General features: G+C 35.8%; 1 protein-coding gene across 1 annotated transcript; it reads right to left on the bottom strand.

Annotated features, from left to right (window-relative positions):
* Positions 1-1,166: 1,166 nt before the first annotated feature.
* Positions 1,167-25,096, bottom strand: LOC101398817 (lipase member J). Its single transcript, XM_004439990.3, has 9 exons — positions 24,809-25,096; positions 23,810-23,930; positions 17,610-17,808; positions 16,993-17,102; positions 15,151-15,287; positions 14,640-14,786; positions 6,532-6,603; positions 2,369-2,440; positions 1,167-1,414 (listed from the first exon to the last, which is right to left on the bottom strand). The coding sequence occupies exons 1-9, from the start codon at positions 25,013-25,015 to the stop codon at positions 1,181-1,183; spliced, it is 1,299 nt and encodes a 432-aa protein (XP_004440047.3). The 5' UTR covers positions 25,016-25,096; the 3' UTR covers positions 1,167-1,180.

The following is a 25,096-nucleotide window of genomic DNA, read 5'->3' as shown; positions in this document are numbered from 1 at the left end:
TACTGTGACTAATGCTTCAAAGAATATGGGAGTGCAGATATCTCTTCAAGATAGTGATTTTATTTTCTTTGGATATACACCCAGATGTGAGATTGCTAGATTATATGGTAGTTTTATTTTTAATAACCTCTATACTGTTTTCTACAGTGGGCTATACCAATTTACACCCACCAACAGTGCATAAAAGTTCCTTTTCTCCACATGCTCACCAACACTTACGTTTGACTTTTTGATAATAGTCATCCTAACAAGTGGGAGGTGATACCTCATTGTGGTTTTGATTTGCATTTCCCTGATGATTGGTGATGTTGAACACTTTTTCATATACCTGTTCCATTGGCCATTCTTACATCTTCTTTTGTGAAGAATCTGTTTAAGCCTTTTGCTCAATTTTTATTTGGTTACTTGTTGTCTTCTTATTGAGTTGTAAGAGTTGTTATTATTATTATTATTTGATGAGGAAGATTCTCCCTGAGCTAACATCTGTTACCAATCTTCTTTATTTTATTTATTTATTTTTTTTGGCTTGAGGTTAATTAGCCCTGAGCTAACATCTGTGCCAGTCTTCCGCTATTTTGTATGTGGGTCACCACCACAGCATGGCTGACTAGCGGTGTAGGTCTGTACCCAGAGTCTGGACCCACCAACCCAAGGCTGCCGAAGCAGAACACACCAAACTTAACCACTACACCACGGGCTAGCCCCAAGAGTTATTTTTATAAATTAGAGATAAACATCTTTTGTCAGATATATTTGTTGTAAATATTTTTTTCCCCAATCAGTGGCTTGTCTGTCATTCTCTTAAGTGTCATTTGATGGGCAGAAGGTTTTAATTTTTTTATAATACATGCTCATATTTCTTTGAAGAAAAAAAACACCTTTCTCAAAAAGCCATCTCTTGCAATTGAAAATGTTTAATTAAGATTTTTGTTTCTTCTTTTGGTTATTTACATTCTATTTAGAAACTCAGCAGACTTCTTTGGGCTGAGTTATAATCTGCCTTTTCCCCTGATATAATAAATGCTACTGATTTAATAAATGGAAAGTCTAGGGACAATGAAAAAACTATAGAGAAAAACTATAGACTTTATTTAAATAACTGGAAAAAATACAACATAAGAAAAAATAATTGGATTTTAATAGAAATTCTATAGATCCTTCAACAGAGTACCACGGTTCTTTATAGATGGCCTTGGATAATATCAATGATTTCACGGTAAACTTGATGATATACGTCTAATCCAAACAAAAAGTCTATATGATTGTAGTAAGAAATTGTTTTATGGTAAATATGGTTTGTGATTTCAGAAAGTAAAATTTTAACATCTTCAGGATCAGCCAACAAGTCACTTTCACCATTCCAAGTTGCAGTTGACACATTCATTTTTGTCACATTGTACAATGGAGAAGTTGTCTAAATATAAATGAGTAAAAATAAGTGTTTTCACAGGGAATGATACGTAAAAGATGTTATTTTCTAAATCTTTAGATGATGAATCAAAATACTGTTTAAAATAAGCTGAATGTAAAATAAGTATTACCATGGAAGCAAAGAGTCTAAAAGAATAAGAAATATAATTTTTTTGTAGGACTAAGTCAGATATAAATCAAAACTGGATAGTTTATACTAAATCAGATTATTTGAACATTCCACAGAGGTAATTTCAGTTTTATTTATAAAGCATGGAAGTATTTTAATCAAAATTTTATGTGGCTGTATAACTGTCAATATGTTTATCAATAAATGATCAATATTGGCAGTAAAGATCAAATCTGATTTTATTGAATTTGACCTTTGTATTTTACTTTAGACTTTTATACGAGCAAAACACATCAGACTTGGAGTTGGGCTGAGGCAGAAAAGTATGGTGTAAAAGCGTAAATTTTAAATGAGACAAACTTGGGTTCTAATACTTCAAATCTTTTGTCATCAAACTCATACAATTTTTACCCCCTTCTCATTAACTTCTACTTTTTCCTAATTATTGTATGTGTTTGATTATCTTCCCAAATATAATAATAGTTTTAAGGTCAGGAAATATATTATGCCTTTTATTTCTTATTTAAGCAAGCACAGAACTGAGCACATTATAAACACAGTATTTTTCCTCTTGAGGGATGATGAATTATTCTTTTGGCTGTCAACTTCTCCAGGCTTATCCAAAATATGTATTGTTAAAATACATAGAAAACATGGAAAAGCCACATTGGTTGGACGTGACAATATGGATCCAAATCAACATGATCTTCATCTACTGGTCCTTCTCGCTGTATTGTACTCTCGGGCGTTAGAGATGAGCCAATACCTATAGCAAAATCATCTGAACTGATCAAGAAGATAGTTTTTGGGTTATACATAATTATGTACCTGGTTAAAATGAATCAAGTTCAGAACAGGACTGCCCCAGTCAAAAGCTTTCAAGCGACTAGAATTAAAAAGCTGAAAGGAAAATTAAAAAGTAAGGCTATACTCATTTGTTCATTACAGTAACAGCTGATACAGGTTAGGTACACATTGCATATATATGTCCCCTTTGTCCTGGGCCTGCTGGTATATGCAGAGGTGGGCTTTTTGCTCCTCCCTTCCTTTGGATAGGGTAAGAAATGGAAGAGGTGAGAGGCAGACAGAGGAATCTATAGAATATAATTCTATTGTCTTCATGTAAATGCACATCTCTCCAAGGCCTTTTATTACCCAAAGGGGGCCTGTGTGTTTGGAGTAACATCAGGCTTCCCCAGAAATCACTAAGATGAGGTCAAGAGAGAGTGTCCTGCACTAGGACTAAGATGACACTTCCCTACATACCTTGGCTTCAAACAGCAGTGTTCAAGATTGTGTCCCAGAAGCCATCCCTTACTCGCAGCCTCACCACCACTATCTACTTTGAGTCTATTAAGTATAATCTGATTATGTCCATTTTGTCCCCTGATTATGTTTTCATCACAAGAAGGTTCAGACTCTCAGATTACCCATCTTCTCTGGTACTCTAAATCTTATAAGGTACCATTCATCCTCTATTCTTTCTCCTCCCAACTCTCTTCAACTCCTAAAATTCTCTCTACCATCTGGAATTCCATCATCATTCTTTATCTTAAAACTCTTCTCTGCGTGGCCCCTTCACCTTCTTGCTCTATTGACAATTTGATTTTCCCTGAGAGCACTTCTTCCCTGCAGCTCTTTCAAGCAGCACTACTTTTTTGTCCCATATACCAGGTATCATTGGTCCGGGGGTTAGATTATCTCCTTTGTTCCTCGTACATTTTTCCAGACAATACTGACTTCCTCCTTCCTTAAACTCCAAGCTTTGAATGGCATGTCATTCAATTACATCATCCACTATCCTTTACTGCTGCTGTCATCTACTAAACTCCAGATTGTTCTGTTGAGTTCCTGCTCATTGTCTCTCTCTCTAAAACTATTCCAGCCTTGATATTTAGTGATTTGTTCATTCTAGCAGCTTGTCCTTGGAGTTCCTTGAACTATCCTTCTCCAGTGATTTTATCCTCCACCCTTCACCAATGACTGACCCTGTGAATATACACCCTTTCATTACCACAATCCCTCCATCGTGTGTTATGCATCCCACTTTCTGAACATTATCTGTTGTCTTTCCAGCTAATTCTCTCTAGTATCTCAATTTCAAAAATCCTTCAACTCTGTCAGGACCTTGAATTCATTCATCCTTCTAACTTTTTATTCCCTCAATGTCCTTTCTTCCCAACATATCTAGCTGAAATCCCACAGTCAATCATTAAAATTACTCACATTTCCTCAACACCTCTCCACTTCTATTTCCTACTTGCTTCAAAAAAAAAAACAGCTCCGGAAACATCAAATTATCCACCTACTATATGCCCATACTAATGAGACTGAAGAAAAATGGAGAAAAACTCAAAACTATGCTGTGCTATTGAATCTACTTTAAATTTAAATTTATCCCATTTAAATTTACAAACCTCATGTAGGCCATTAATTTTGCCTAGCACTCATGCCACAATTCCCTAATCCATTTTCTCTCCCAGGCTTCTAGGTAATTATGTATAGTTTCTCCTGTCTCCACTGGCCGCCACTATACTTTCTTTTAGTAAACCAAGCTTCCTATTTTAGTAAAAAGACTGAAGCAATCAGAAAACATCTGAGTCCCAAAACTTGCACTACATCAATATACTTACCAGCAAATGAACCCATACATATCCTTTCTTCCAATTTTGTCTTTATATACATTATCTATGCACCTAGTTACAGCCTCTCTCTTACTTCTTTACTAGATGTTATCTATCCCAACAACATACTCCTTTCTCTTCTACTTCATAATTTTCCCCTCTCTACTAAGCCGTTTTCATTAATATAATAACATGCTGTTATTTCTATCATGTAATAGATAGATAGATAGATAGATAGATAGATAGATAAACAGATAGATAGATAAAACTCCCTATTTCCCACCAGAGCTCTTGATCAATATATTTGCTTTCTTTGCAGCAAAATTCCACAGAAGAATTCTCACTATTTCCACTTTCTCTGCATCCATCATCTTTTTTCTTAATTATGGCAAAATACAATTAAAATAAAATTTACCATTTTAACCATTTACAGTGTACAATTCAGTGACATTTGTTGACAATGCCGTGCAACCATCATCCAATCATTTTTTAAATTCACTCTAATTAATCTTACATCTCCACCATGGGGTGGTGGAGCCCACTCATATCAGCAAGAGCAAATTGTGGGCATCTCTTCCCAACTCTATGTACAGTGGCACCACATTAGTAGCATGAAATCAACCAAAGATTTGAAATCAGAATCTAACCATTTTTACCACCTCTACTGGCAACACCTCAGTGCAAGCCATCATCATTTCTTGTTTGGATTACAGTAGTAATCTCTTAACTCTCTCACTGCTTCTGCCCTTGCCACCCTACAGTCTACTTAACATAGCAGCCAAAGTATCCCTTTATAAATGTAAATCATATCATGTCACCTCCCAGCTCAAAAGCCTGCAGTGGCTACCCACTTTAGACAGAGTGAATGCCAAAGGTCTTATGATGGCATAAAGGTTCCTTTCTGGCTCCCTGTTACTTTTCTGCCCCTTTTCCTACAACTTTCTCCCTTAATGACTCCCTTCAGCCACACTGGCCTCTTAGTTGTGCCTCTCAGAAATGCTCCTGACTAAGAGCATTGCATTGGCTATTCCCTCTATCTGGAATGCTCTTCTTCTAGATGTTCAGATTGCTAACCTTCTCGTCTCCTTTAAATCTTTTCTCAAATGTCACCATCTCATTGAGGCTTTGGCCTAGCCTCTCTATTCAAAAGTACAACCCACTACCAAGCATGCCTAATCCCTTTTCCCTGCTTCGTTTCCCCCAATTTTTTCACAGCTTCTACCCTTTCCTAAATTTTAATAATTTACTTATTTGCTGTGCTTATTGGTTATCATCTGTATATCTACTACTAGAATGTAAGCTTAAGGAAGACAGGAATATTTATTTCATTCACTGATGAATACTGTTCTATGATGAGCATAGAATAGTACAGGGCACACAGCAGGTAGTCAATAAATATTGTTACAATGGATGGATAAATGCAAAACTTGCTTAGATTTTTTTGGTCTAGTTCTCATCAGGAATAAACTAAACCTAAAGATGTTATAATAAAGATTTTTAATAATTTACCTCAAAACAATTACTTAGTAGATTTAAACATTTTTTAAATGAGAAAGCACTTAACCGATATCTTAGTAATACTTTAAATTTATCTAGTGTTCATTAACCTTAAAGAACACTCATAATCATCATTCTATTCAATTGTCATAATATTTTTGTTAGGTCAAAGAATTATTATTAATTCCATTTTAAAAATAGAGGAAACTGAATTCCTAAAGGTTAAACAAGCTGCTCAATGTCACACTGCCAGTAAGGTGCAAAGGAAGGATTTAATATCTGGTATTTTGATCTCAAGCATAGTGTTCTTTCTACAACACCATCTTGGCTCTCAATATTAAAATGATATTCGCACAGGATTTTTTCTCTTTATCAATATTCATTTAATAAATATTTTTGAATATTTATGATATGCCAAAAACTCTTGGCCTTGTAAATACAAAAGTGAACAAAATTTCCTCCTGGTCCTCCAGGAGCTCACAATTTAAAGAGGAGAAAGTGTAAAGACAAGGCATCAGGAGACCTGTGTTCTAGTCTTAGTTTTTTTTAAAGGAAGAGCTTTGAATCTTTGAGCAAGTCAAATGACGAACATGGCCTAGATGATCCCTCGTCTGTTCCGAATTAACACTTTCTCATTTGAAACACAGAAAATAATTATATTGCTCTGATCACTGCTTAGGTTTAGAGGATCTAAGAGATTATGATATAAATACATATTGTAAACTATAAAGAATTATACAAATATGTAATAATTTCATTTTATCCTTCTAAACTTATCATTCTATGTCAATGGCATGATCCCTAGAATGATGAGGTAAACCTTGAGTAGTATAAACCGAATTATATTGAAATGCACTTTAAAAGTTATACCTGACTCCAGTGGAGCATATTTTGAACAGATGTTCCTGCTGGGTTATGTGTCATATACACATCCACACGACTCTGAGGGGTTTAAAAAAATTATTTTTATACTTAGCCCAACCAGAGAAAGCATTATCTTTGATATTTATTGAACTAAACAATTCTAAGGAAATTTTGAGTTAATTTTTAATGAATAATATTAGCAAAAAAGAAACAAAATTATATTTTAATTAAACACATAAATGTACTTATTAAGTGTACAATTTTTGCACTAATATAGACTCTATTGTTGGATTTCTAAATTATGTGGTCCCTTACCCTATACTGAAAACAATAAAAAGTGATGGAGCATACACACACAACCCTTTTAAAAGCACTAAAGAACTGACAAGATAGAAAAAATTACCAGGATAAATGAAAGAGAAAAAACAAAGAACCCCAAAACAAGAAGCAAAGTACTAAAGCCACTTTTTCCTTATGGTTATTTGCCAATCCCAGAGAATTGAAGTTTCATTTTAAGAATTCAGCTAGTTGAGGTAAACAAAAGTCAAAGCCCAGAGCCTAACAAGGGCAATTAAAAGATTTAAAAAGAAACCTTCTCTGTGGTAAACTGGGGTCCCATGTTCTGTACTACTCAAAGTGAAGCTGAATCAAAAGTATAGCAGCCTTCATGTCAATCTGTGTAATCTAGGTTTGCGTTGCCTATGTTCCTCCCTGGGAACCTCAATCAGTGAAGAAGACATATAGTGTCAATATAATCCCTATTAAAATCTCAGCAAGTTATTTTAAGGATATCGACATTTGCTTCTAAAGTTTATGTGGAAAGGCAAAAACTCAGAATAGCCAACACAATATTGAAGGGGAGGGACAAAGATGGAGGCCTGACATGACTCAACCTCAAGACTTACTATAAAGCTATAGCAATGAAGACAATGTGATAGTGGCTAAAGAATAGACAAATAAATCAAATGGAAAAGAATAGAAAGCCCAGAAATAGACCCTTATGTATATAGTCAACTGATCTTTGACAAAGTAGCAAAGGAAATGCAATAGAAAAATGAGAGTCTCTTCACCAAATTGTTCTGGAAAAACTGGACATCCACATGCAAACAAACAAAAAAAATGAATCTAGACACAGACCTTACATCCTTCACAGAAATTAACTCAAAATAGGACACAGATCTAAGTATAAAACCTAAAACTATAAAACTTCTAGAAGATAACATAGGGTTATCTTCTAGATGACCTTGAGTATGGTGATGACTTTTTAAATGCAACACCGAAGGCACAATCTGTGAAATAAATAATTGATAAGCTGGACTTCATTAAAATTAGGAACTTCTACTCTGCAAAAGACAATATCAAGAGAAACAGAAGACAGGTCACAGACTGGGAGAAAATATTTGCAAAAAAATATCTGATAAAGGACTGTTACCCAAAATATACAAAGAATTCTACAAACTCAACAATAAGAACCTGATTAAAACAACCTGATTAAAAAATGGGCCAAAGACCTTAACAGACACCTTTTCAAAGAAGATATCCGGACGGCAAATAAGCATACGAAAAGATCCACATCATATGTCATCAGAGAAATGCAAATTAAAACAACCATAAGATACCACGACATACCTACTAAAATCACAAAAATCCAAAACACTGATAACACCAAATGCTGCCAAGGATATGGAGCAACAGGACCTCTCACTCACTGATGATGGGAATGCAAAATGGTACAGCCACTTTGTAAGACACATTGGTGATTTCTCACCAAACTAAGCATACCTTTATGGTATGATCCAGCAATCACACGCCTTTGTATTTACCCAAAGAAGCTGAAAACTTACTTTCACAAAATAATCTGCACCCACATGTTTATAGCACCTTTATTCATTATTGTCAAAACTTGAACCAAAATATCCTTCAATAGGTGAAGGTAAACTGTGGTACATCCAGACAATAGAGTATGATTCAGCACCAAAAGGAAATGACTATCAAGTCATGAAAAGACATGGAGGAACCTTAAATGCATATTACTAAGTGAAAGAAGCCAATCTGAAAAGGCTACAGACTAAATGATTCCAACTATATGACATTCTGGAAAAGGCAAAACTATGGAGACTGTCAAATAATCAGTGGTTGCAGGGAGTTGGGTGGGGAGGGATGAATAGGCAGAACACAGAGATTTTTTAGGGCAGTGAAACTATCCTGTATGATACTATAATGGTGGATACATGCCTTTTACACTTGTTAAAACCCATAGATTGCAGAACACCAAGAGTGAACCTTAATGTAAACCATGAACTTTGGGTGGTAATAATATGTCATGTAGGCTCATCAATTGTAACAAATGTAATACTCTTGTGAGGGATATTGATAGTGAGGCAGACTTTGCATGTGTGGAGCAGGGAATTTATGCTCAATTTTGCTTTGAATCAAAAACTACTCTAAAAAATAAAGCCTATTTTTTTAATGAATACAAAATAAACACTTTTTCAAATACAAGATCTTGGAAAATTCATTGCCAGAAGACATGTCTTTTAAGAAATGATAAAGGAAGTTCTTCATGCTGAAATGAATGATCACAACAGGCAGTACAGAAGTTAATAAGAAATGAACAGTATCTTAACTGCTAAATATAAGTAAATAGAAAAGACTATTGACCTTTTAAAGTATTAATATTAATGTTTTGTTAGATTTATGACATGTTAGGTAATGACATTGATTAAAAATATATGACAGCAATAGCAAAAAGTGTAAGAAGTTAAAAAGAGCTAAATTGTTGTAAAGCTCTGGTAATATTTAGGATGTGAATATAAATACTAATTTAATGTGGATAATAACAAGGTAAAGGATACATTTTGTAATTTATAAGGTAGTAATAAAGAATATTTCTTAAAGGTGAAAAAAATGTTAATAGAGGAGATAAAATGGAATAATAAAAAGTATTTGAATAGAATATAGAAGAAGTCAAGAACTGTGGAATAAAAAGAACATCAATAGAACAAATAAAAAGCATACAGCAAGATGACAGCCATAAATCTAATCTTATCAATAATTATACAAAAATAAATTTACTAAGTATTCCAATTAAAAGATAGAGATTGTCAGGATAGATTAAGAAAATATTATGAATACTATTTTTAAACATATAAAAGACAAACTTTAAAGTATCTTCAAGGAAGAATGAAAAAAAAATTGATCCATCAGATTGAAACAAAAAATTAAAATTACTAATAAAAAACAAAATACTTAAAATTTAAATTCCCTTGAATGCATACAGATTAGACATAACTTAAGAGAGAATGATTGAGGTCAGAAGAAATGATTCAGAAAGCAGCAAACAAAGACAAAAATGGAAAATATAGATAAGTCGAGACATATGAGAAAATGGGAAAAAATATCTTTAACTGGAGTTCTGGAAGTAAAATGAGATGGAGATAATACAAAAATAAAATGTTTAAGGGGCTGGCCAGGTGGCACAAGAGGTTAAGTGCACGTGCTCCACTTCGGCAGCCCAGGGTTTGCAGGTTCAGATCCCAGGCGTGCACTGACACACCGTTTGTCAAGCCATGCTGTGGTGGCATCCCATATAAAGGAAAGAAAGATGGGCACAGATAATAGCTCAGGGCCAATCTTCCTCAGCAAAAAAAGAGGAGGATTGGCATTGGATGTTAGCTCAGGGCTGATCTTCCTCACACAAAAATAAATAAATAAAAAGTAAAATAAAATGTTTAAGAATGTTTAATGATGGATGAAAGATATAAATCTACAGATTCAAGAATCCCAATAGGGGATGGCCTGGTTGCATAGTGGTTAAGTTCACGCACTCTGCTTCAGCGGCCCGGGGTTCACACATTCAAATCCTGGGCACAGACCTATGTACCAGCGATCAAGCCATGCTGTGGCAGCATCTCACATATAAAATAGAGGAAGATGGGCACAGATGTCAGCTCAGGGCCAATCTTCCTCAGCAAAAGGAGGAAGATTGGCAACAGATGTTAGCTCAGGGCTAGTCTTCTTCATCAAAAGAAAAAAAAAAGAATCCCAATAAATACCAAGAAGGATAAGTTTTTAAAAATCCACACCTAGAAATCTAATTGAAACTGCAGAACACTAAAAATAAAATCATAAAAACAAGCGAAAAGAACAGATTACTGTCAAAAAAAGGAAAAAACAGCCTTCAGATTGAAAACTAACTTGACATCATCAATAATGAAAGCCAACAGTAATGAAAATTATATCTTTTCATGTGCTGGAAAAAAATAACAGTCAACCTAGAATTGTATAGGTATGAAAATATCTTTTTAAAAGGAGAGTAAAATAAAGTTATTCTTAGACAATCAAAATCTGATTGAATTAGCTGCCAATAGACCTTCATTAAAGGAAATTCTCAAGGAAGCACTGCAGGGAGAAGGAATGAAGGTCAAAATCTGGGTCTAAATGAACATTATCTATATATGTAATAACGTGGTGATGTTTAAAAATAGGATAGAATTAAAATATATTCTTTGGTGAGGTGTGTGTTAAGGTCTTCGGTCCATTTTTTAATCAGGTTGTTTGTTTTCTTATTGTTGAGTTTGAAGAGTTCTTTGTATATTTTAGATATCAGTCCTTTATCCAATGTGTCATTTGCAAATATTTTCTCCCAGTCTGTGGCCTGTCTTCTCATTCTCTTGATATTGCCTTTTCCAGAGTAGAAGTTCTGAATTTTAATGAAGTCCAGTTTTTATTTCATGGATTGTGCCTTTGATGTTATATCTAAAAAGTCATCACTGTACCCACTAATCTTTAGAAGCAGTTTGTAGATATCCATAAAACAACTTGCTCGGATTTTGATTGGGGCTTCTTTGAATCTACAGATCAAGTTGGTAAGAATGGATATCTTGACAATATTGAGTCTTCCTATCCATGAACATGGTATATCTCTCCGTTTGTTTATTTGATTTAATAATCAGAGTTCTGTAGTTTTCCTCAGATAGATCTTATTCATCTCTTGTTCGATTTATACCTAAGTATTTCATTTTGGGGGGTGTAGTGTAAATGGTTTTGTGTTCTTAATTTCAAATTCCACTTGCTCATTGCTGGTATATAGAAAAGCAACTGCCATTTGTATATTAACCCTATATCCTGCAACCTTGCTATAATTGCTTTTTAGTTCCAGGATGGTTATTTTGTTGATTCTTTCAAATATTCTACATATATGATCATATCATATCATCTGAGAATGAAGACAATTTTATGCCTTCCTTCCCAATCTGTATACCTTTTCATTTCTTTTTCTTTCCTTATTTCATTAGCAAGCACTTCCAGTATGAAGTTGAAAAGGAGTGGTGAGAGGGAACAAACTTTCCTTGTACCTGATCTTAGTGGGAAAACTTCAAGTTTCTCACCACTAAGTATGATGTTAGCTGCAGGTTTTCTGTATATATTATTTATCAGGTTGAGCAAGTTCCCCTCTATTCCTAGTTTACTGAGGGTTTTTATCATGAATGGGTTTGGGATTTTTCAAATGCCTTTTCTATCTCTATTGATATGATCATGTGATTTTTCCTTTTAGCCTGTAGATTACATTAATTGATTTTTGAATGTTGAACCAGCCTTGCATACCTAGGATTTTCTTCCTATATTTTTACAAATTCTCTAGTTGTTTATGCTCAGAGGATAATTCAAGACTCTGTTACTCACTCATGGCCAGAAGTCAAAGTTCTCATAATGTATTTTTAATTGTTATATCACCTCTTTTAAAGTTCTTGCCATTTCGCTACCTGGGGGCTTAAAAGAAAATTTCTTTTTTTTCCATTGCAATTCAGAGCACTTGAAATAGGCAACAGTAAAGTGACAGAAAATTTAAAATGGCTTGTATAGAACTTTTTAACAGAAGCATTCTACAACTTAAACTTAGGTTTTCACTGGATCCTCTAATTCTTCCTTGCGCTTAAAATAATCTCCTATAAAATGTTTATCCTGGATGGCATATTCCAGATATTCCTTGCATTAGGGTATCATTGCTATTTACCCTAATGTCAGTCAGAGGCTTACTCAACTCAAAAAATCTTGTCCTATTAACCCTTCTGGAGGAAGACACTTGCTTACAAGTAGCTTTCAAAATTGCCCATCACGCCTATCTATGAGATCTGAGACATTTATCAGTCTCTATTTCAAGTTTATCAGAGTGATAAGAAGGAATCCACTCCCTAAAGGGACTCAAATCATAACCACACACCCTTGATAACTGTATTCAGATACCTCAGGCTCATTTCTAACATTTATAAGTGTTAGAATTAATTTTGTGAACTCTTATCAAAGAATCATAAGAATTGGACAAAGTCAGAATTCTGGGTTGTTTGATGGTACATTTTCCAAGTTACATTGGTGAGAGTTTTTGCCACCTTTTCCCCCTTGCATCATAGCTTACTTTCAGTTCTCTTACTTGGTTTTCCACATCTGAGTGACACTAGCCTGATGCCACTCACTGCCTTTTTACAAACTGCAAGATTCTCTTTTTGTTTTTCATACTGTCTATAGGAAAGAAATTCCAAATCTGACTCTACCTTCCCCACAGATCTTGATAGGCTCAAGAGGACTGAGTCAAACTGAACTATACTGTCACTCTTAATGTTCTCCACACTGTGTGTGAAATTTTTCCACATCAAACTTTCCACGATCCCAGATAACTTGGGACACAACCATACTACAACCTATGACACTGTCAACTTTTGTCCCAGAAAGGAGACCCACAAATTTAAAGGCTAAGAAGTCAGAGTAGCTTTCCTAATAGTTCACAAAAAAAGGGTTCTCAAAGACACCACAGTATAATTACAGAAAATATAGCAGTGGCCAAATATACTATGAAAACATAAAATGAATGGATAAGACAAGCAAAATAACTATTATATTTATGATTCTTCCAGTCATTCCATGGTAGGTATATAACACTGGATGGACAGAAGAATATGAAAAAGAGGATATTAAAGTAGTCTTTTTTACCGTATGTGGCAGTAAAGTTGTTACACATTAGATAGAAGAACTGAGTTCATTTCTTCTATTATGAAGTGTTTCTTTCATATCTATTTAATTGTCTATATAGCCCTCTGAGATTGGGTAAGACCTTGAAGTTGAATAAAATCAACATATCTTGTGGTATGAAAATGTGTTTGGGAATTAAGAGAATATCTCTCTTTCTTTGAATGAATAAATTGGTTCTCATTGAGAAGTTCTTAAAACGTCCAGGTGCAGGAACCAACAACTAGACCAAACACCACAGCTGCTTCCACCAAATATGGATTTTTAATTTAATGTGCTAAAAGATCTTAGAATGGGGGTGGGCCAGTGGCATAGCAGTTATGTTCTCGTGCCCTGCTTCAGCAGCCTGGTGTTCGCGGGTTTGGATCCCGGGTGCCGACTGATGCACTGCTTATCAAGCCATGCTTGGTGGCATCCCAAACAAAGCAGAGGAAGGTGGGCATGGATGTTAGCCCAGGGCCAATCTTCCTCAGCAGAAAGAGGAGGATAGGCAACAGATGTTAGCTCAGGGCTAATCTTTCTCACACACACACACACACAAAAGTCTTAGAATGAATACCTACATCTTTTAGAAAATCTATACACAATAAATCCAAATGGCCTTGGTAATAGTATCTTGAGCATCCAAACACTTTCCCACTTGAGGAATTTTGATGAATGCCAGAGTATGTAAGATAATTGGCAGGCATTAATTCTAATTATGAAAGGATCAACAAGAAAGGAAAGGAGTGTTAGGACCCAGGATATAAGAGGAGAAGTTAGGGGAAACAAGTGAATAGAAGACGATATAAACACAAGAAACTTCAGGAAACTAACAGCCAGTAGCAAAGGCTAGTAAAGATACCCATCACAGCAGCTGCTCTCTGTTCTTTACAGAGAGTAAGACAAATATGGAAGCAAAGTAATCCCAGTATCCTAATGCAAATTAGTTTCACAATGTTGGTATAGTCACAAAATCAGAAAGGCTAAGAATCTAACTACTAGTATATATGAATAAATCATAAAATGACACACGAGGCATAAAATAATCACTATTAAGAGCTGCTTTCTAAAAATTGGCAAAATACATTTCAAATACAACTTGTTCTCACCATATTTAAGTTCTTCAGGTCATATCCAGTCATCATAAACAAGATATCACTGCAAATCTTATCAAAATTCTTTAGTGGACAAAGCTCTGAACCAACAAATCTTTTAAACGAAGTATTAGGTAAGAAGTCTTTGTTGCCAGAAAAAGCCTGTAAAATAAATTTACTTTATCCATATTTGGAAGATCAAAATAATTAATCAAGAAATGATGTGGTGAGTTCACTACCTTTACTGCCAAATGCCTTTCTCACAGTAGTTTAAAACATTTAAATTAAGGACAAAACTTGGAAGCAGGACATAGAGATGATTTGATGGCTGGATTTTTCTCACAATGAGATGTCCAAAGGTATCATAAGTAAAACCCTATTCCTTTGTAGAAAGAAAGGCAAGAATCCAGTGCAAATTCAATTAATACATGTGGCTGTGCAAACATAAGTCAAGACCTTTTATTTTTAAGGCACAGAATCATTGTCATTTGGGTTATCAACTACATAAAAGAAAGGAATAACATACCTTGATCACTGACTTCAACTTGTATGCCATTTTAATTAAAGTGCTTTTTGAGTATTTAATGGAAAAAACTGGTGCTAAGGCAAAAAATATTTTGATTCTTTCAGCTATCTTTGGTATTGTGGAAAATGTTATGAAAGCTAAAAGAAAATAAGATATAAATTATTCTTAAGCAATTACTAGCATGTAAGAAACGAAACCATGGCAAGTAAGAGTAAGTTCAATAGGCTCTGAAAAATTATTTTACTCATTAATTTCTTAATTAGTTCACTTATCAAACATTTATTGATCACCTAGTATGAGATATGCATATTGATCACAACATTATGCTGATTATTAGAATTAAAAACAAATGTATAGACCATAAAAGGTGATAATTTGGCAATAAATCAGTCTTGTGACACCATAGTTTAAAAATCAGAAACAATATTGGACATTCATTTAACTGGCCATGGTGAAAATGAGGTAAGTGAATTTTTCCGATAGATGAATCTTAAACTTTAGGTGAGAGATTCAATGTGTCAAATTGTTTTAATATTTACTTTTAATATATTTTAAAACTACTTTGCCTTCTTGTACAGAGGATACTAAACATTAGTTTCTATGGTGTTGATAGTTTAGAGTCATTAACATGACAAATAGTAGTTTTTCCCTTTTTGACATCTTATTGAGCTACCAACTTACACATCTTCTCTATTTTTATTGGTTCTTTTTTCCCCCGGGTTCTGAGAAGTCAAATAACCAAAGAATTACAAATCACATTATGGGTCAATAAGCTCTGGCACATCACCCTTTTTTTTTTTTTTGAGGAAGATTGGCTCTGAGCTAACATCTGTTGCTGATATTCCTCCTTTTTTTTCCTTTTTTCTCCCCAAAGCCCCAGTAGATAGTTGTATGTCATAATTATATATCCTTCTAGTTGTTCTATGTGGGACGCTGCCTCAGCATGGCTTGATGAGTGGTGCATAGGTCCATGCCCAGGATCTGAACCGGCGAACACCAGGCCGACAAAGTGGAGCACACAAACTTAACCACAATGCCACTGGGCCAGCCCCACACTTTTTTCTTATTTAATAATTTTCAGGTATTCCTGGTTCCAGATAATTGAACACCTGATGAGAATTTGGACTAAAAGTCACACACTGTTAATAAACGTCAGAGAAAAGATCTGTGAAAAATGGGATTAGCTGTTATTCAACACAATTTTTCTAGTGAGAAGTGGATTATTCCTGCAAGAAAGTAATACTATTTAGTCTAGAAAAGACTCTTTTAATGTTGGCTTCTATTGTAAAATGGCCTTTTCTAACTTCAAAGTAGAAAGAATAAACAAGAAAGAGTAAACAGGTTTACATGTAAGAGAATTATGTTAGGTCATAGGGAATATTTTTCTGAAAGTAGAGTTGTTACACATTAGATAGATGCATTAGTGTTGTGAGATGAAAGTTCTAATCTGTCCTAAATGCAAAAATATAAAGTCTTTTCAAGTCTCTCACTCTTGAAGCTCTATGTTACATTTTTAAAAAGAAAAATAATTATGAAAGTTCTATTTGTGGAACAAATGATAGTTATGACCTCACTTTGATCTTAAGATGGATATCTAGCTTTTATACATTGGAAACAAACAAAACTACAAACAACCTTGTTTTTACAATCAATTCTTTGTGACTAGAGAATACTCTGTGGAATTAAAGCAGGATGTATGCTTCAGGGCACTGCTATGCCATGCTTGCCTCACAATTCTGCTTTGTTTCACTTATATATCTAGAAGCTTACATACAGCTTAATAAGTATTACAAACTTTAAAAAAGCATTAGGGAACATTAGCAACAAGCTTTCTTGGCATACCAATAGTAGTGCCCTGAGAATGGCCTACATAAAATATTTCCTCTTGTCCAGTTTGCTTCACAATGAAATCAATGGAGGCTGGAAGGTCGTATTTAGCCATCTCGTCAAAACTGCAAAAGAAAAAGGAAAATAAAAATGCTCTTTCTACTAATGTTATGTTAACATTTGAAGAGAATAAATAGATAAACGAATACAGGCAATTTTCAACTTTCTTTGGGTATTATCAAGAAGTTATGTGGAATAATGTACTTACTTAATACAGACTTCTTTGGGAACACAAAGTTAAGGAAATAAAATAGCCACAAGGCAGTCTTATAAAGACGGTGTTTGTACATTCTAAGTACAGAGAGGTAGACTAAATACATGGGTTACACAGTGAAAGAGGAATTAAAGCCACAGTGGAGTTAGTCAATAAAGGTTACTGCTGAAAAATGAGAAACAAGCTGAAAATCAAACAAGCACTCTTGAACGTCCAAGACAAAATGTACATAAATTTTGATGGCTTATTGAAAGCCCTGAGTTGAGAAAAGAGACATATTTTATTCCATTTCATTCAAAAAGAAAATAATGTCCAATAGACTTAAAATAAAATGAAACATTACTGGATTTTTTTGTACCTGAAAGCCCAGAATTCTTTGGAATTTGTTTTTAGGTACAAGTGTTTTCTGGACCAGGTAGTCCCTCTGCTGTTCCCCATCCACACATCATAACCAGCATCTGCCAAAATGAAGCCCAGGCTGTTGTTAGGAAGATTGGAAATCCAGCTGCTGGCAGATGTCAGCAAACCATGTTGCAAGTACACAACAAGCCTGTGAGCTGGAAGAAAATGCAGAAAATTTCTTTTTTAGTTTCGTAGTATCTACAGGAAAATCTCATCTGAAATTCAATCTTTTAAACATGACGGTTTGAAGATTTTAAAAAATTGTATAAATAGGGTAAGTTACTGATATTTAATCCCATTGTACATCAAGAGTTGTTAACACAGGTCACTGATAGATTTCTTTCAAATGACCAAGTGGACAATTAGGTCATGACCCACTTAAATATATAAACTTTCTTATTCAAATATCTAATATTAATTTGGGCACTCAGGTACATTTTAAATAACATTATATTTTATATGATTTTCCCACTTTTTCATTTCATAAAATAATTATATAATCACATTTTTCACAGATATAATCTTTGTCAGTGTCATCATCAGAACTACTGTTTTAGTCACCTAACAGAGTTCCCAGAGCCCTAATCTATACTCCCATGGTTTTTGAGAAAAAAACCTTTTGAATAACATAAAGTGTGCTCACTAGTAACTTCGTTTTAAGTCCCAAGTTGCCATTCATACATAATCCACATCATTATCATCTACTGTAATGATGCTGTTGGTACCCTGCATAGACACCAGTAACTAGGCTGGTGCTCCTATTCTCTCCTGTTGTGTTAGCTGCTAACTGTACATAGCTGCCCCTTCTGAGAAGAAGCACTCTTGGCATTGTTGGCTAAATGGGATCTTCCACACTGGGGGAGGAGGAAGACAACCTATACTTTGACCAATTGACACAAAGGTACAAAAGGCTGACTCCCTTGCTTCAAGGTGGGACCAACTCTGATGTACTTCATGTTTTATATCTCCCTAAGGGACCAGGCTGAAACTAGACTCCACTTGAGACCACATCTCTTTTCTTGACTCCTTCCTCTGCTCAATTCTCCTTCTCCCATTACTTTTCTCCTGAGATTCCCTCAATAAATCATGTGCACTCAAATCCCTGTCACAGGCCAAGTAACAAGTTCTAGGGAACTTGACCTAAGAGTTACTACTAAAAGTGATCAATGAAGCAGACTTTTAAGGATGGGATTATGGAGTTGGATTACTTGCTAGTTGGCTGGCAATGAAGGTCACATTGTTGGTTGTAGGTGTAGTATTGCAAAAGCCTTGAATGTTGTAGCACTCCAATGGCTAAAATATTCATGTTTCCTGTGATGCTATAGGAAAGGGATGACCAATTTGTACAGTATCTCTGACAGTTAAGAGGTACAGAGAAAATATAATTATAAGGTCTGGGAAATAGGGTAGCCATCACTGAGTACCAATGTTTTGAAGAGAGAAATCAACAGGCTCAGGGAAAATTAATCACCAATTCAAAGCAAAGTATGAAAGCCATTAGACTTCTTTGGCAGCATCTAAACACTCTTTTCTCCTATAGCCAGAGGGCAAACTGAGGTGAAAATCATGGTCAGGACCTAATTGTAAGAATAGTAGAATTTCAGGAAGGTTAAATTCTCAGAACTGGGAAGAAATCATGCCTTTTGAGGGCCTTGATAGGGAAGTAGGACCCTGAGACTTAAGATGAGGATATCTGGGTAGAAGAATTTCAGAACCTTGAAACCCAGATTTCTCTGAACTCATTGGGACTACAGAAGTGACCCACTCCTCTTTGTTAGAGGATAATGGCCCTCTGACTTAGATATCTTTCAAGACAAGGCTTCTCCTCCTCATGATCCACCCCAATCCTTTCCTGGCTACCGGTTTCAGTCGGTAACTATGGTTAAATTCTAGCATGACTTGACTGAGGAAGTGTTGGGCCTGCTGAGGGAAAGGAGAGATTATATACTAAAGGAGCTACAAAATATGGCTAATATGTACATGACAGCAGGAACTGGGAGAGTATGCCTGGGATAGATCCTGAGGGTGTTGGATCAAAGGGGGATATATGCATATACACAGGCCTGGATAATGGAGAATTTGTTCATATGGGAGTACATTCCTATGACACAGAGTTTAACACACTGGCAATTGTTCTGGAGGTCAGTCCTGACATTCTGCTATTTCTTGGAAGCTTAGAAAATTCCAGAATTGCAATAGCAGATTGTGGAGGAAAGGATAAAAGGGCTTAGATGTAGGCATGCTAAATCTATTAAATAAGACCAGAATACCAAGCAACTGACTAATACGCGTTGGGAGGGCTTGGAGGATATTCCATTTACCATGTTGAAAAAAATACACCAGTGAGGACACCAGAAAAATTTAAAAACTCAGAAGTGGAGAATTTCCACTACCATTTTGGGATATATAGTAAACCAGAAGAAGTATTGCTCCATTCTCACAATGATCTAAGTTCAAATTCATGACTTTTTAAAAACTCATCAGAAAGCTGATGTCACAGATCAAAAATCTGGCCCCAAATCTGAGGAGAGACAGGTGCTTGCAAGAAGAGAGGAAACACAATCAGAATAGTTCAGGTAGAATAATTGAAGAATTAGCGAAGGCCAGGTATCGGCTCCAAGGACAGTGTGAAGCCTCTGAGTGCAATAGAAACTGGGAAAGTCCGTAGTCATCTGCAAACTCTTTCCCAGGAACCCAAAACAAACCTCACAGAAAAGATTGGAAAGAGTTTTATGAAAGTGTCCGTTGGGATGCATACCTGTGAAACGGAACCGCAGCCATGCAGGAGGGGCAAGAAACTCTCCTCTGATTCTTTCCCCATCTTCCCTCCAGAACAATACTCAATCTGTGTGCATGAAGGGGAAGGGAGTAGGAAAGTCAACAAACACTACACAGAGTACACTAACCAACCAAGTGCAGAGGATGACTCAACCAACAGATGTCAGCAAGGCACTGTTTTTAGCTACCCCAGTGCTTGTGCAGTGGGCTCACAAAAGCAGTAGCCATGGTGGCAGAGATGTAGGTTAAACACTGGTCCACCATTATGGGTACCTTCACCACAGTAGATCTGGCTACTACCAGGGTAATATGTCTGACCTGCCAACAAAAGAGATCTCCTCTGGTACCATCCCTCAAGAAGACCAAACCAGCCACTTGAAGACATACTGGGTACATTAGACCCTTTTTCTCCTAGGAGGGGCAATAATTCGTTATGAGTAGGATTGATACACATTTCTGCTATGGTTTGCCTTTCCTTCCCAATAGGACCACAGTCAGCACCACTACTCAAGAGTTCACAGAGTGTCTGATCTACCAACATGGGACCCCTCATAAAATTACCTTAAATCAAGGGACCCACTTCAGGTCAAAGAAAGTGCATCCATTGGCATATGGCCGTGGTATCTACATCCTACTACATAACTACCATCATGAGTCTGCTAGCCTGATAGAGCAATGAAACAACACCTTGAAGGCTCAATGGAGATGCCAGCTGGAAGATGATATCCTGTAAGTATGGATGCTATCCTTCAAGATTCATTATATATCTTAAACAATTGGCCATAATATATTGCTGATTCCTCCAATTACTAGAATATAAGGGTCTGAAAAAAAAAGGGATAGGATTAGGAGTGGCCCCACTCACTATCACTCCCAGTAACTCACTCAGGGATTTGTGCCTTCCATCCTCACAATTCTAGGCTCTATAGATCTAGAGGCCCTTGTTCTCAGAGAGAAAACGCTTCCACCAGGGCACACAGTAAACCTCCCAATAAACTTAAAGCTATGAGTGCTGCCTTGTATATTTTGGGATCCTCATGTTAGAAGGCAGGGAGGCAAAGAAAGGCATTACTATATAGGCAGGAGTAATTGGCTTTGATCATTATGAGGAGGTAGGACTGCTGATACAGGGAATGACAACAGGGAAAATATATTTGGTATTCAGATGATCCACAGGGACATCTTTTGTTACTTCTATGCCCTATTTTAACTCTAAATGTACAAGTACAGCAGCTATGACCTGATATGGACATAGTAGTCCTTAAGGATGTGGTAAGGGTTTGGCTTACCACATTAGGCAAGCTAACTGAGAGGGAGGGGAATATACTATGGGTGGTGGAGGCAGGAATTTATGAGTATCAGTTACAGTGTAGGATCAGCTGCAAAAGTAGACGTTGTAATTTGCTCCACTAATCTTCCTCTGACCTACAAGAATCCTGGAAAAGCTGTACCTGAATGAAATAAACTTAATGTGAAAGACAAGTGGATTTGAGTAGTGCAAGGGGTGTACTCTATTGGATTATTTTGGTGCTGCATCCAGATTTCCTTTACTAAGCAGATGGACAATTCTCTCAGCTGCTGTGAGTGTTGCTTTTGAAGAGTTCTCTATCGTCCCTTTGTCAGTAGAATTGCCCCCAGCCAAATGAGAATTGCTTTACCCGGGAGATTAAACTTCTTTCTAAGGGTAGGTTTAGGGCAATGACTGACTGAAATGGGAATGCAAAAAACTAGCTCTCTAATTTCAGGGTGGGACCTCCTCTGTGGTGCAGTTCATGATTCAGGATTCCTAAGCTCCTCTGAGATCATATTGCAGCTGAGTCCTTCCTTAGCTCCTTCTCCTGCCCTATCCTGATTTCCATATTACTTTCTCCTGACAGTAGTCCATCAATAGATCACATATACCTTGTGGGGGATCAGAATTGGCCACCGCAAAGTGTGTCTCTTTGGCATGAGGAATATTTTGGGTTGGTTACTTTTAAAAACTGCAGACATGGGAGAAGCTCTGAAAAGTAGAAGTTACCCTTTGTAAGAGACATTTACATTTGTAAGGAAAATCTCCATTTGTAAAGGTATCTCTCTCTCTGTACCAGGAAGAAGAGGGGATGACCTTATCTCTAGAAACTCTTATTAAAGTGGAAAGCAAGGACTTAAATCTGCATAGTAACTTTACTCTTGTTTACTGTGCTCTTCTGGTAATCTCCCATAACTAACTCCTCCCACCTCCAATATCCTCCTTTGTCTTTAGCTGAAATGGTATTTAAGATGAGAACTCCTGCCATTTTGGTAAGTTACCCAATTTTTCCTGGGTCTCTCCCATGTATACATGTTATAAAGCTTTGTTTGATTTTCTCCTGTTATTTTGCCTCATGTCAATTTGATTTGTACCCCAGCCAGAAGGACCCAGAGAGGGTAGAGGATAGGTCTTCCTCCTCTATAACCTGAGTCCCTGTTTTGGGCTATGTTTCTAGAGAACTCTAAGGCACATGTATTTTAAAATTATCTTAAAATCTTTTACAGTATTTGCAAAATTATGTCATACCCTGAGGAATGATTATTATAATTATGGTAAATCTATGTTAACATTTTCTGCCTGGTAGATGTGACCTTTCTAAGGATCCAAAATTACATTGATTGAGATTGTTTCAAATTAATGTGTCTTCTCTGAAGTGTACTTTAATGTTCAAAATAAGAACATGAGAGGGCGTCCTATAATATGAGAAACATTCTTTTTAGGGAGAAAAATCTAAGGAGAAAAGAAAAAAAAGAACCCTTGCTTTTATTTGGGCAATTAGATGAATAAGCAAAAGTAATTTGTTACATATTCTGCTAGTAAGTGGCAGATCTAGGATTATAACTCTAGTGACAAATTCTAGTGCATTTTGCACCCCACCCTGCTGATACTAGTGTACCTATTGTTGGAATAAAGAGCCATGAGGCTGCTACCAACCTGATGTCTTTGCAATTCCTAGAGAAGAAAGACATAAGGACAAGCAAGGAAATTTTTAAGAATGAAGAATGAAGCCATTTTGAAGAAGGCAGGCATTCTTCAAACCTACAGGATAACGTAACTGTGTTTTGAAGCATTTCTAAACCCCTAATTAAGCAAAGAAAACTCTAGAGAATCAACATATATGAGCAAAGTGATCCACAAAGAAAACCTGGGAGGAACACCTTATGTTCCACCACACTTTAACACTAAGCTGTGAAGAGGAAGCTAGTGGAGAATTAGACTTTCTTCTTGAGGCATGTGGAGAGACATATGAGAAATAAACTTAATCTTCAAATCCTCTTCTTGTCTTAAACTCACTGAGAAGAAATGGAAAAGTTAAGAACATCAGGCCCCAGACAGTCACCAATTAATCTTGAATTGACAATTACCTGAATTGTTATCATTGTTTGTCTTCCCATAAGGAATTCTATAAAGGCCAAGGATATAACCATCTTCAGTGACAACATCATACTCTTCATCTGGGTAGCCCCAGTAGGAAATAATTTGACTCTATATAAAGAAAAAGCAAACCTTTTAGAATAAGATTGTTGGTCAATTAAGTTGAGTTGTTCATCATTTCTAACCTATTATGTAAAAATGAACTTTTATATTCTCTTTCAACCTCAGGCCTATTTTTATTTTCACTAATTTACTGATTCATTCAGTAATAAATATTTATAGAATACCTACTAAGCATCAGTCTTATACACTAGGGATTCACAGATAAAGAAAACAAAAAATAAAACCCCTGCACTCAAGGAGAGATCTCAAGAACTAACCTATTAATTTTTTCTCACTACTAATCACTCATACTTTTACCTACTCACCCAAATACAATTTTAAAATATATGTGTGTCTATAAATTTTTGCAGGTCTATGCATATAGCCAAACTTATATCTGAAATTTGTACATATATGAGTGTATACAAGAAAGAATTTATAAATGAAGGTATGGATATATTTATACATATATTTTCATCACAGATATGGAATAAGGCTGAAGGGGAAAACTGTGAATTATAGAATAGTAGTTGGGGAATATTAGTTGACCCATATCAAAACGTATGAACGCAGAGATACAAATTTGACTATAGATATGTTAAAGTAAAAACCCCCAGGGGCTAGCCTCATGGTGTAGTGGTTAAGTTTGGCGCATTCTGCTTCAGTGGCCTGGGTTCCTGGGTTTGGATCCCGGGCATGGACCTACACCACTCATCAGCCACACTGTGGTGGTGACCCACATATAAAGTAGAGGGAGATTGGCACAGATGTTAGCTCAGGGTTAATCTTCCTCAGCAAAAATAAATAAACAAATAAAAACTACCCAAATTGAAGAGTAGCATTCCTTGTTATTTCAGCAACTTAGCATTTATTTCCTAGCAACTTACAATATTCATATTTGCTTCAGGGTTCACAGATCTTCGGTATTGAAAAGCACCATGAGTAGTTCCAAGAATTAGGATGAAAGACATCACCTTGAAAAGGCACCACATTCGGGATCTACCTATAAAAGGGGGATTTAATACCATCAAAATTGGAGCAAGTAGTACCATTTGACTGTTTAAATAATTCTGTGAGGTAGGGAATATTACCATCTTCAGATGAGAAACCTGATTCCCTGAAAAATTAAATAACTTGTCTAAGGATACACAATGTATAATTGGTGTCAGGATTCA

Source organism: Ceratotherium simum, chromosome 6, assembly GCF_057802395.1.
Source record: "Ceratotherium simum simum isolate JZ-2026a chromosome 6, ASM5780239v1, whole genome shotgun sequence".
NCBI lineage: Eukaryota > Metazoa > Chordata > Mammalia > Perissodactyla > Rhinocerotidae > Ceratotherium > Ceratotherium simum.
The sequence above is the reverse complement of the archived record's forward strand: the minus strand, read 5'-3'. Positions and strand labels throughout refer to the sequence as shown.

Excerpts from the sequence above, each read along its gene's own strand:
- LOC101398817 (XM_004439990.3), bottom strand. The coding sequence starts at position 25,015 with ATGGTAATATTCCCTACCTCACAGAATTATTTAAACAGTCAAATGGTA. Across the intron at positions 23,931-24,808 it reads CTGAAGCAAATATGAATATT|AGTCAAATTATTTCCTACTG; the intron begins GTAAGTTGCTAG and ends TTCTTTATATAG. Across the intron at positions 17,103-17,609 it reads AAAGAATTCTGGGCTTTCAG|TTTTGACGAGATGGCTAAAT; the intron begins GTACAAAAAAAT and ends TTTCTTTTGCAG.